Source organism: Heterodontus francisci, chromosome 16, assembly GCF_036365525.1.
Source record: "Heterodontus francisci isolate sHetFra1 chromosome 16, sHetFra1.hap1, whole genome shotgun sequence".
NCBI classification, from domain to species: Eukaryota; Metazoa; Chordata; class Chondrichthyes; order Heterodontiformes; family Heterodontidae; genus Heterodontus; species Heterodontus francisci.
Window position 1 is genome coordinate 100,554,835 of NC_090386.1, and position 13,215 is coordinate 100,568,049.

A 13,215-nucleotide genomic window follows, 5' to 3' on the forward strand; every position below is an offset into this window, starting at 1 on the left:
TCCCTATATTTCCCTACCACCGACCTGTACTAGGGGCAATTCATAAAGGCCAATTTGGCCTATCAACCTGCAAGTCTTTGGCATGTGGGAGGAAACCGGAGCACCCGGAGGAAACCCACGCAGACACAGGGAGAACTTGCAAACTCCACACAGGCAGTACCCAGAATTGAACCCGGGTCGCTGGAGCTGTGAGGCTGCGGTGCTGACCACTGCGCCGCCCCCAGTACTGAGGGAGAACCGCACTGTCGGAGGGTCTGTCTTTAGAATGCAGTGTTAAACTGAGGCCTATCTTCCCCATCACGTTGATGTAAAAGATCTCATGGCCACTATTTTGAAGAGCAGTCAGTGACGTCTCCTCCATGTCCCAGCCAATAGTGAACCCTCAATAAACATCACAAACTGATTTTCCCGTCATTTATTCCATTGCTGTTTGTGGGATCTTGCTGTGTGCAAATTGGCTGCCCCTTTTTAATGTTAAAGTAGTACTTCATTGGCTGTAAAGCGCTTTGGGACGTCCTGAGATCATAAAGGCGCTAGAGAAATGCAAGTCTGTCCCTCTTGTCCAATGTGCTCCCACTGAGGTGGGCCTCAGTGCTGATCGTTACCAGTGAACAGTGAACATGGTCCAGCTCAGGGAGCTGCTCCTCCAGATTGCGGCTCCTCGAGAATGTGAAGCTGAATTCAGTCCCTCGCAGGGCAATTCCATTACCCCCACAAACAAGGGCGAGATTGCCGGTCCGTCCAAGTTTCCATCTCACCTGGGCAGGTAAACAGCTCTTTATTTGTGACTCAGGGCCCAGGTCCCTTTACTTTGCAGCATCCAAACTGACTTTCTCCCCAAAGCTTTAACATCCCCTCACCAGGGAGGCAGGATCCCACTTTAATGTGTTAGCTGAATATGGCACTTGCTGCAAAGCTGCATTCCCACAGTGAGCTCTGATCAGTCTCGGGATTGCAGAACACTTGGATCAGCTGCTGCCAGAGATGGTCTTCGTGTACGTGATAACGTATCTTCACTGTATGAAGCCTGTGGTGAGGGGGTGAAGGGGGAGGGGGTTTGAGACAGTGAGGGGGGTGAAAGGGGAGGGGGGTGAGACAGTGAGGGGTGAAGGGGGAGGGGGTTTGAGACAGTGAGAGGGGTGAAGGGGGAGGGGGTTTGAGACAGTGAGGGGTGAAGGGGGAGGGGGTTTGAGACAGTGAGGGGGGTGAAGGGGGAGGGGGGTGAGACAGTGAGGGGTGAAGGGGGAGGGGGTTTGAGACAGTGAGAGGGGTGAAGGGGGAGGGGGGTGAGACAGTGAGGGGTGAAGGGGGAGGGGGTTTGAGACAGTGAGGGGGGTGAAAGGGGAGAGGGGGTGAGACAGTGAGGGGTGAAGGGGGAGGGGGTTTGAGACAGTGAGGGGGGTGAAAGGGGAGGGGGGTGAGACAGTGAGGGGTGAAGGGGGAGGGGGTTTGAGACAGTGAGGGGGGTGAAAGGGGAGGGGGGTGAGACAGTGAGGGGGTGAACGGGGAGGGGGTTTGAGACAGTGAGAGGGGTGAAGGGGGAGGGGGTTTGAGACAGTGAGGGGGGTGAAAGGGGAGAGGGGGTGAGACAGTGAGGGGTGAAGGGGGAGGGGGTTTGAGACAGTGAGAGGGGTGAAGGGGGAGGGGGTTTGAGACAGTGAGGGGGGTGAAAGGGGAGAGGGGGTGAGACAGTGAGGGGTGAAGGGGGAGGGGGGTGAGACAGTGAGGGGTGAAGGGGGAGGGGGTTTGAGACAGTGAGAGGGGTGAAAGGGGAGGGGGGTGAGACAGTGAGGGGTGAAGGGGGAGGGGGTTTGAGACAGTGAGAGGGGTGAAGGGGGAGGGGGTTTGAGACAGTGAGGGGGGTGAAAGGGGAGAGGGGGTGAGACAGTGAGGGGTGAAGGGGGAGGGGGTTTGAGACAGTGAGAGGGGTGAAGGGGGAGGGGGTTTGAGACAGTGAGGGGGGTGAAAGGGGAGAGGGGGTGAGACAGTGAGGGGTGAAGGGGGAAGGGGGTGAGACAGTGAGGGGTGAAGGGGGAGGGGGTTTGAGACAGTGAGGGGGGTGAAAGGGGAGAGGGGGTGAGACAGTGAGGGGTGAAGGGGGAGGGGGTTTGAGACAGTGAGGGGTGAAGGGGAGGGGGTTTGAGACAGAGGGGGGTGAAAGGGGAGGGGGGTGAGACAGTGAGGGGTGAAGGGGAGGGGGTTTGAGACAGTGAGTGGGGTGAAGGGGGAGGGGGTTTGAGACAGTGAGGGGGGGTGAAAGGGGAGAGGGGGTGAGACAGTGAGGGGTGAAGGGGGAGGGGGGTGAGACAGTGAGGGGTGAAGGGGGAGGGGGTTTGAGACAGTGAGGGGGGTGAAAGGGGAGAGGGGGTGAGACAGTGAGGGGTGAAGGGGGAGGGGGTTTGAGACAGTGAGGGGGGTGAAAGGGGAGAGGGGGTGAGACAGTGAGGGGTGAAGGGGGAGGGGGTTTGAGACAGTGAGGGGGGTGAAAGGGGAGGGGGGTGAGACAGTGAGGGGTGAAGGGGGAGGGGGTTTGAGACAGTGAGGGGGGTGAAGGGGGAGGGGGGTGAAACAGTGAGGGGTGAAGGGGGAGGGGGTTTGAGACAGTGAGGGGGGTGAAAGGGGAGGGGGGTGAAACAGTGAGGGGTGAAGGGGGAGGAGGTTTGAGACAGTGAGGGGTGAAGGGGGAGGGGGTTTGAGACAGTGAGGGGGTGAAAGGGGAGGGGGGGTGAAACAGTGAGGGGTGAAGGGGGAGGAGGTTTGAGACAGTGAGGGGGGTGAAAGGGGAGGGGGGTGAAACAGTGAGGGGTGAAGGGGGAGGAGGTTTGAGACAGTGAGGGGTGAAGGGGGAGGGGGTTTGAGACAGTGAGGGAAGGGGGAGGGGGTTTGAGACAGTGAGGGGTGAAGGGGGAGGGGTTTGAGACAGAGGGGGGTGAAAGGGGAGGGGGGTGAGACAGTGAGGGGTGAAGGGGAGGGGGGTGAGACAGTGAGGGGTGAAGGGGAGGGGGTTTGAGACAGTGAGTGGGGTGAAGGGGGAGGGGGTTTGAGACAGTGAGGGGGTGAAAGGGGGAGGGGGTGAGACAGTGAGGGGTGAAGGGGGAGGGGGGTGAGACAGTGAGGGGTGAAGGGGGAGGGGGTTTGAGACAGTGAGGGGGGTGAAAGGGGAGAGGGGGTGAGACAGTGAGGGGTGAAGGGGGAGGGGGTTTGAGACAGTGAGGGGGGGTGAAAGGGGAGGGGGGTGAGACAGTGAGGGGTGAAGGGGGAGGGGGTTTGAGACAGTGAGGGGGGTGAAGGGGGAGGGGGGTGAAACAGTGAGGGGTGAAGGGGGAGGGGGGTTGAGACAGTGAGGGGGGTGAAAGGGGAGAGGGGGTGAGACAGTGAGGGGTGAAGGGGGAGGGGGGTGAGACAGTGAGGAGTGAAGGGGGAGGGGGTTTGAGACAGAGGGGGGTGAAAGGGGAGAGGGGGTGAGACAGTGAGGGGTGAAGGGGGAGGGGGTTTGAGACAGTGAGGGGGGTGAAGGGGGAGGGGGTTGAGACAGTGAGGGGGGTGAAGGGGGAGGGGGTTTGAGACAGTGAGGGGGGGTGAAGGGGGAGGGGGGTAAGACAGTGAGGGGTGAAGGGGGATCAAGCAGGAGACTGACTGCCTGGTGAAGGGGATGAGGATTTATTTGGTCCCCGATCGGGTCATTAGATCATGTTCCAGTTTTACAGTAAATTCAGCTTCAGGAAAATTCCACAAAGACTGAGCGGTCAGAGAATCATCAACACAATCAGAGATCAAAGCACAAATCCAACCACATCAATGCCCACACAATCCCGGGTCTGACCCCCCCTCCTCCTCCCCCGGGTCCGACCACCCCCCCCCTCCCCCAGCCCCAACCCTGGGTCCGACCCCCCCTCCTCCTCCCCCTGGTCTGACCCCCCCCTCCTCCGGGTCCTAACCCCCCTCCCCCAGCCCCTCCCCTGGGTCCGACACCCCCTCCCCCCACCCCCGGGTCCGAGTCCCCCCCCCCCCCCACCCCGTGTCTCCCCAGACTGGATCAATACTGTGCAATGTGCTCCATGTAACAGACACTGAAGATCCTCAGCCTCACACAATCCCCACACCTTCTTCTATATTTAAGCAATGCCACCAGCTTTCCAATATCCGCACTGGGACCTGCTGCTCACTCACTTCGCTGCTTGTCCAGATACAGAATGACAGTAAAATCACAATGGATGCAATTTGCTGGAAAATAACCACTGTTATTAAAGTGAAAATCAGTCGGCAAGTTCAGGGGATGAAGAAGTCGGTCGTGAGGTCAGAATCTGCAGAAAGGGCCACTCGATTCCCACCAATAGCTTCTCCCAGTGAAGGTGCTGCATTTGCTCAGTAAACTCATTGCACTGTGATAATTGTGAACACAATCTCAATCAACCTCTCCATCCAGAAAGGGCCCAATTAGACTGTTCATTCATTCCTGCAAGTTGTTCATTCTTAAAGAAAAAAAAATCTGTACTTTGGTCTCTTTTTTTTTTCTCTCACTCCAATCTTCCTTTCCCTGTCTGTCTCTCTTCCTGTAACTGAATTCCCTCTAATTCACTACTTATTTATGTTTCTTGCTTAATCCTGGTTAAGGAGACTGACTTCTCATTGCACTCATTGGGTTGTGGTGCAAAACAATTTCTAGCTGAGGCACGAGGGAAAAGTCTAACTCAGGGGGCAGGATGTGAGATGCCTCACTCCAGCAAGATTTTCCCAATAAATCAGACAGTGTGGAGAGGTGGCAGCACGGAATTGAATATAAAAGTGGGGGGGGGGGGGGAGATGTTACAGAAACAAAGTTCTCACCTCAGTGCCCACAGCCTCAAACACAAAGAATGACAAAGAATATCTCATCTCAATTCTTAGACACAGGACAGAAACTTTACAAAGTTCATTTCATCATTAAAGTTGGATTATCAGCAATGTATTGGAGTATGATTGAACTTCCTCAAGGAACCAGATCAAGTTCAAGTTTCACCGCACCCCCCCACCCCCCCACTTCTCCCGGCCACGGACACATCCCCCCTCCTCCCACTGGACAATGAGTGATGAATAAGTTCTGTAAAGTCAGGATTTATTTATTTATTTAGAGATACAGCACTGAAACAGGCCCTTCGGCCCACCGAGTCTGTGCCGACCATCAACCACCCATTTATACTAACCCTACACTAATCCCATATTCTCTATCACCTACCTACACTAGGGGCAATTTACAACGGCCAATTTACCTATCACCTGCAAGTCTTTGGCGGTGGGAGGAAACCGGAGCACCCGGAGGAAAACCCACGCAGACACAGGGACAACTTACAAACTCCGCACAGGCAGTACCCAGAACTGAACCCGGGTCCCTGGAGCTGTGAGGCTGCGGTGCTAACCACTGCGCCACTGGGCTGCCCCTAAAAGTGTGTCAGAAGTGGGATGTGTGGCCTTTCATTACTTCAGACACCAGTTGTCTTCAGATTGTGTGACGTTCTGGAGTTGTGTTTTGCTCTCGCTGAGTGTTGATGGAGTGAGAATATCAGATCCCATTTTCTTTTCCATCCACTGCTTGTCCAGAGCCATTGGCCGTTTTCCAGACTGGCAGGGAAATGCCTTGGGTCTGTAACAGACCAAACAGCAGCTGTTCTTATAAAACCAGTGCCTTTCCTGAGCCTCAGTCTTCTCCACCATTACCTCATCCCAATCCCACACTCCTCTGTTAATTCATGGAGAAATTCTAAATTCCATACAGGAACAGGGAGGCAATTCTCCCTGTGAGTCAAGGTCAGTCCAACAGATTCAGAGAACCCAAAAGCAGATTTGCGGAATTGCTTTTGGGTGGGACGTACAGGAGGACCTTACAGAAAATGTGCAGCCCCCATCTCCCCCCCTCCACCCCCCCCGTATGCAGTCAGCAGCAGTCAGTCTGCACAGGAGTGAGACACAGCAAGAGGTGGCTTCTCCTTTTGTTATTAGACCCATGGAAGTTCCCCACCTTCCCTGTTTCCCTTTGCCAGGAGCTGCTCCTGTTGCTTCTTGTGGCGTTTGACCAGACAACTGGTAATTCCCAGGGCTCCACCCTTCACAAACCGCACAAAATTATCGCCCACCAGGGGACCCATCGCAAAGAGGTTGGGTTCCTGGAGCAGCTCATAGGTGTAAGGGTGAATCTGCAAAGGGTTACATCGGCAGGAGATTGGCTTCTTGGGGTTCAGTCCCAGGTAGGTCCCTTTGTCCCTAAGGAAGGAGAGGCTGGGATTGGCCCCAATGAGCACCAGTGCCATGGAGACATTCACCACTGTCTGACGCTTCTCCCAACTTTCCAGAATGCACTTCCTGTCTGGCTTGAAGCTGGTCACCTGGTGCCTGGGGAAACTGGTGTAACCACGGTAAGATCCAGACTGTCCACCAAAACTCTGCTGGCTCATCATCTGATACACCTTGTGATATTCTGGGTAAAGCATCTTGGGCAGCTGGTTGAATATCAGGCTAGGATCAGTGACCGGCCGACGGAATGCATGGAGAACGGGGATTCCACAGTGGTGAGCACAGAGAATGGCATCTGCGGCAGTGAGTCCGGCACCAACAATCAGCACCGGCTCCGAGTGCTCACTGACCCGGCTGTGGACAATGGCAGCCTCCAACATGGAAATGCTGTGATAGACATAAGGCAGGTCCTCGCCGTCTACACCTAGGCTTGCAGGCTCATCGTGCGTCCCAGTCGCTAAGACCACATTCTCCGCAAAGATCTGAAAGGGCGTCTGGGCCCCGTCTCTCCCGTCTGGTAACCTTTAACCTCCCACAATGGCCGTGCTGCTGCCCCACTCCTTTCCTCCTCTCCACTCTCCTGGTTCACCCTCTGCTCGCTGCCTGCCTCACTCTCAGCAATATCACTGATACGACAAAGCGATGTCAGGCAGCTGTTGGCCACAAAGTTCGACTCAAGACCCATCTCACTGACAAAGTGCTGGTAATAGGCAGCCACCTCGGCCGGGGTCACACGATCATTCCTTAGACTCCTGGAAGGGCAGGTTGGGGGGGGGGGGGGGGAGGGGGAGGGAGCCAAAAGAGGGAAAGGAAGAAACAAAATGTGAAAACTATAAATCAAGAATTTTAAGTAGAACCTGTGATATACGGAGTGTTTGGACAGACAACAGTCCTCTCACCCTGACATCCTTTACCCACCTAACCGCCCTCCCACAAGAACCATGGGTCCAACGATGGAACAAGTCCCATTGCCAGGTTATTTCTCCATCCCTGCCCCCCCACCCCGCACTCTGACCCCTGTGACCCTGGCCTGACTTGCTGAGTATTTCCAGCATTTCCGTTTTTAATTGTCTATAAAAAATCAAGTTATTCAAAAGTTGTCCTCTGTACTTGTATCCCTGAATATTAATGTTTTGGGAAAAGGAGAGTTTATTGGGAACATGGTAGTAGAAAAAGGAGAGTCTGTGCCTCGAGCTATTCACCTGTCTGACCTCAAGACCCCTCGATACACAAACCCAAAAAATTCAATCCCTATCTGTCTTGAAAATTTAAATTGATCCCCAACCTCAGCAGCTTTTTGGTGTTGGAATCTTTTGTATGTGTGACTCAATCCTGAAGCAGGAATGTGCTGATCCCACACGGAGAAATCAGCCTCTCTGGCTCCCAGGTACGTATCCAGGAAAAGGTTTTACTGGGGATGCACGATACCAAGGTCTGCATTGTTTAACTTTAGGTCCGCTTGTAACAGCGTTAACAGAGTCTTCAGGTGGTCATTGCAGGACACATGGAAATATACAAACAGAGAAAATTTAGGGCAAATAAGCCGGCTATTCGGCCCATTGCTTTTTTGCTGGACATGTAGCAGAATTTAGGAGAGTGAAGGTAGCAGGAGAATGGGGGCGGTGGGGGGGGGGGGGGGGAAGGGTCACTGGCCTTTCATTTACTGGATATGAATTTGAATCCAGACCCTGGGTTTGTTCTCAATACGGCTCCATACATTTAATCAGACTTTAAACTCTCATCGGCACTTCAAGAAACACAATCACGAGGCTGTACACAGACAGTGTGCATACACAGTCCCAGGGAAAGCGGGAGGAACAGACAGACACTGTTCCTGGGGGAAGCAGACATTATCTCTCAGAGTGGGCAGTGGGGGGTGCAGCACAAAAAGGTTCATATGCAGGTACAGCAAGTGATGAGGAGGGCAAATGGAGTGTTGTCATTTATTGCAAAGGGAATAAAATATAAAAATAGGGACGTTTTTCTGCAGGGGGGTTATCTTATGAGGGAAGGTTTGATTTGTATTCATTGGAGTTTAGAAGAATGAGAGGTGATCTTATTGAAACATATCAGATCCTGAGGGGACTTGACAGGGTAGATGCTGAGAGGATGTTTCCCCTCGTGGGAGAGACTGGAACCAGGGGACACAGTTTAAAAATAAGGGATCTCCCATTTAAAACGGAGACGAGGAGAAATCTCTTTCCTCAGAGGGTCGTTAGTCTGTGCAATTCTCTTCCCCAGAGAACAGTGGAGGCTGGGTCACTGAATATATTCAAAGCTGAGTTAGACAGATTTTTGGTCGACAAGGGGTCAAGGGTTATAGGGGGCAGGGAGGAAAGTGGAAATCAGCCATGATCTTATCAAATGGCAGAGCAGGCTCTCGGGGCCGAATGGCCTACTCCTGCTCCTAATTCATATGGAGTACAGGGATATGAGTCCCGGGAGGGGGCAGGGAGACAGCGAGTGAAGGGGCGAGGAGGAGGGGTTGGAGGAAGCAGGAAGGGATGAGGAGGGGGGTAGCAAGGGGGTGAGGTGGATAGAGTGAAGGGTGGAGGAGGGAGTGAACATACAAATCAGGAGCAGGAGTAGGCCACTCAGACCCTTGAGCATGCTCCGCCAGTCAACAAGATCATGGCTGATCTGATTGCATCTACCCTGTCAAGTCCTGTTAGAATTTTATAGGTTTCTATGAGATCCCCCCTCACTCTACTGAACTCCAGCGAATATAATCCTAACCGACTCAATCTCTCCTCATACATCAGTCCCGCCATCCCAGGAATCAGTCTGGTAAAGCTTCGCTGCACTCCCTCTATAGCAAGAACATCCTTCCTCAGATAAGGAGACCAAAACTGCACACAATATTCCAGGTGCGGCCTCACCAAGGCCCTGTATAATTGCAGCAAGACATCCCTGCTCCTGTACTCGAATCCTCTCACTATGAAAGCTAACGTACCATTTGCCTTTTTTACCGCCTGTTGCACCTGCATGCTTACCTTCAGTGACTGGTGTGCGAGAACACCCAGGTCTCGTTGCATATTTCCCTCTCTCAGTTTATAGCCGTTCAGATAATAATCTGCCTTCCTGTTTTTGCTACCAAAGTGGATAACCTCACATTTATCCACATTATACTGCATCTGCCATGCATTAGCCCACTCACTCAACTTGTCCAAATCACCCTGAAGCCTCTCTGCATCCTCCTCACAACACACCTTCCTGCCCAGTTTTGTGTCATCTGTAAATTTGGAGATATTACATTTAGTTCCCTCATCTAATTCATTAATATATATTGTGAATAGCTGGGGTCCTAGCACCGATCCCTGCAGTACCCCACTAGTCACTGCCTGCCATTCAGAAAAAGACTCATTTATTCTTACTCTTTGTTTCCTGTCTGCCAACCAATTTTCTATCCATCGCAATACACTACCCCCAATCCCATGCGCTTTAATTTTACACGCTAATCTCTTATGTGGGACTTTGTCGAAAGCCTTCTGAAAGTCCAAATAAAACACATCTACTGGCTCCCCCTCATCAACTCTACTAGTTACATCCTCGAAGAATTCTAGTAGATTTGTCAAGCATGATTTCCCTTTCGTAAATCCATGCTGACTCTGTCCAATTCTACCACTGTTCTCTAAGTGCTCTGCTACAAAATCTTTGATAATGGACTCTAGAATTTTCCCCACTACGGACGCCAGGCTGACTGGTCTATAATTCCCTGTTTTCTCTCTATCTCCCTTTTTAAATAGTGGGGTTACATTAGCTACCCTCCAATCTATAGGAACTGTTTCAGAGTCTATAGAATTTTGGAAGATGACCACCAATGCATCCACTATTTCTAGGGCCACTTCCTTAAGTACTCTGGGATGTAGATTATCAGGCCCTGGGGATTTATCGGCCTTCAATCCCATCAATTTCCCCAACACCATTTCTCTACTAATACTGATTTCCTTCAGTTCCTCTCTCTCACTAAGCCCTGTGTTCCCCAACATTTCTGATATGATATTTGTATCCTCTTTTGTGAAGACAGAACCAAAGTATGCATTTAGTTGGTCAGCCATTTCTTTGTTCCCCATAATAAATTCCCTGTTTATGACGTAAGGGACCTACATTTGTCTTCACCAATCTTTTTCTCTTCACATAAAACTTTTACAGTCAGTTTTTATGTTCCCCGCAAGCTTGCTCTCGTACTCTATTTTCCCCTTCTTAATCAATCCCTTGGTCCTCCTTTGCTGAATTATAAACTGTTCCCAATCCTCAGGTTTGTTGTTTTTTTCTGATGAATTTATATGCCTCTTCCTTGGATCCAATGCTATCTCTAATTTCCCTTGTAAGCCACGGTTTGGCTACCTTTCCCGTTTTACTTTTGTGCCAGACAGGAATAAACAATTGTTGAAGTTCATCCATGCGCTCTTTAAATGTTTGCCATTGCCTATCCACTGTCATCCCTTTAAATAGCGTTTCCCAATCCGTCATAGCCAACTCGCGCCTCATACCTTCGTAGTTTCCTTTACTAAGATTCAGGATCCAAGTCTCAGAATCAACTACATCACTCTCCATCTTGATGAAGAATTCTATCATATTATGGTCGCTCATCCCCAAGGGGTCTCGCATAACTAGATTGTCAATTATTCCTCTCTCATTACACAATACCCAGTCTAGGATGGCCTGTTCTCTAGTTGGTTCATCCTTTTTCTTCAAGAATTAGCAAGTATTTGGCCTAAGTATTCTTTTTTGTCTTATTTTTGTAACGACCTCTGCAGGGAGAGAATTTCTTTCTTCTTTTTCTTTTATCAGCGTGTGTGTTGGGTATTTAAAAAGGGAACTTTCATATTGCAATCTGTGTGTTAATGCTTTGCTTCGTTACTGGATAAGTTTTATTTTATAATAAACTGATAATTTTGTTGTTTATTAAAACTTGGTTGGTGTATTTTATTCTGGGATAAAGAGTAGAGTCTGTGATTGACGTATCAGTAACTGGGTAAACATTTAAATATATGTTGTGACCTGTGGAGAAGTGGAACGAGAGAAAGACTCTGCACTCCTCCCACCTCGGTCGTAACGATATAAATTGTAAAATATTGAGGCCCCAGCACAGATCCCTGTGGCACTCCACTCGTTACATCATGCCAACCAGAAAATCACCCATTGATGCCTACTCTGTTTCCTGTTAGCTAATCAGTCTTCTATCCATGTCAATATGTTACCCCCCACACCATGAGCTTTTATTTTCCGCAATAACCTTTGATGTGGCACCTTAACAAATGCCTTCGGAAAATCTCAGTATATCCACCCTTTATCCACAGCACCTGTAACTCCCTCACAAACTCCAATAAATTGGTTAAACAATTCACAAAACCATGTTGACTCTGCCTGATTACCTTGAATTTATCTAGATGCCCTGCTATAACGAGTGAGGAGTTGAGGAGGGGATGGAGGAAGGAGGATGAGATGAGGAGGGCAAAGAGGGCGCAGGCTGATTTTGGGGCACAAGGACAGAGAGTTGGAGGAATGGGCAGAGATTGGTGTGGTTTGGACTCAGATAAGTTATCATTAGAACGAGCAGCTGGTGAAGCTTAGCAGCGAATGGATTCCACGTTCCAATCACCCACCAACTAAACAAAGAACAAAGAACAGTACAGCACAGGAACAGGCCATTCGGCTCTCCAAGCCTGCGCCGATCTTGATGCCTGCCTAAACTAAAACCTTCTGCACTTCTGGGGACCGTATCCCTCTATTCCCATCCTATTCAGCTATTTGTCAAGATGCCTCTTAAACGTTGCTATCGTACCTGCTTCCACCACCTCCCCCGGCAACAGGTTCCAGCCACTCACCACCCTCTGTGTAAAGAAGTTGCCTCGCACATCCCCTCTAAACTTTGCCCCTCGCACCTTAAACCTATGTCCCCTAGTAACTGACTCTTCCACCCTGGGAAAAAGCTTCTGACTATCCACTCTGTCCATGCCGCTCATAACTTTGTAAACCTCTATCGTGTCGCCCCTCCACCTCCGTCGTTCCAGTGAAAACAATCCGAGTTTATCCAACCTCTCCTCATAGCTAATGCCCTCCAGACCAGGCAACATCCTGGTAAACCTCTTCTGTACCCTCTCCAAAGCCTCCACGTCCTTCTGACAGTTCCCATTTAATTCTTTTTGTGATGATCCCACACGTGTTCTCTCCTCACTGATTTGCTAACCCACGTACTCCTGCAGTCTTTCAAAACATTCACCACTATTTGTCACAACTCTCTCCAAGCGCACAGTGGCACAGTGGTTAGCACCGCAGCCTCACAGCTCCAGTGACCTGGGTTCAATTCTGGGTACTGCCTGTGTGGAGTTTGCAAGTTCTCCCTGTGGGTTTCCTCCGGGTGCTCTGGTTTCCTCCCACTGCCAAAAGACTTGCAGGTTGATAGGTAAATTGGCCATTATAAATTGCCCCTAGTATAGGTAGGTGGTAGGGAAATATAGGGACAGGTGGGGATGTGGTAGGAATATGGAATTAGTGTAGGATTAGTATAAATGGGTGGTTGATGGTCGGCACAGACTCGGTGGGCCGAAGGGCCTGTTTCAGTGCTGTATCTCTGAACTAAATTAAACAATTTAATGCCATCAGCAAAATTTCAATATTCTCTCAAATCCAAAATCAGATCATTTCAGTTATCCAGAGAAATCTCAGCACACCTCCTCCAGTCCTCCCCCTAACCCTTTGCTCTCTGCCCTGCAACTATTGCTCTATCCAAGTGATTACATTTCACTCAATTCCATGCCCATTATCTTTGTCTTCTGTCTCTTATTTGGGACCTTATCAAATGCTTCCTAAATCCTTAGAAGGTCAAATAAAAACAAGAAATGCTGGAACCACTCAGCAGGTCTGGCAGCATCTGCTGAGTGGTTCCAGCATTTCTTGTTTTTATTTCAGATTTCCAGCATCTGCAGTATTTTGCTTTTACCT

At 50.7% G+C, this 13,215-nt stretch overlaps 2 protein-coding genes across 2 annotated transcripts in view; one reads left to right on the plus strand and one right to left on the minus strand.

The window, feature by feature from the left end:
* Nucleotides 1–13,215, plus strand: part of LOC137378417 (uncharacterized) — a 576,275-nt gene that overhangs the window by 422,740 nt on the left and 140,320 nt on the right. The gene's annotated exons all lie outside the window — the stretch shown is intronic.
* osgn1 (oxidative stress induced growth inhibitor 1) overlaps nt 5,876–13,215 on the minus strand; it is a 98,461-nt gene continuing 91,121 nt past the window's right edge. The window contains 2 exon segments of the mRNA XM_068048735.1: nt 5,876–6,778; nt 6,781–7,019. Coding sequence (XP_067904836.1) covers nt 5,973–6,778; nt 6,781–7,019 — 1,045 coding nt within the window. The 3' untranslated portion in view covers nt 5,876–5,972.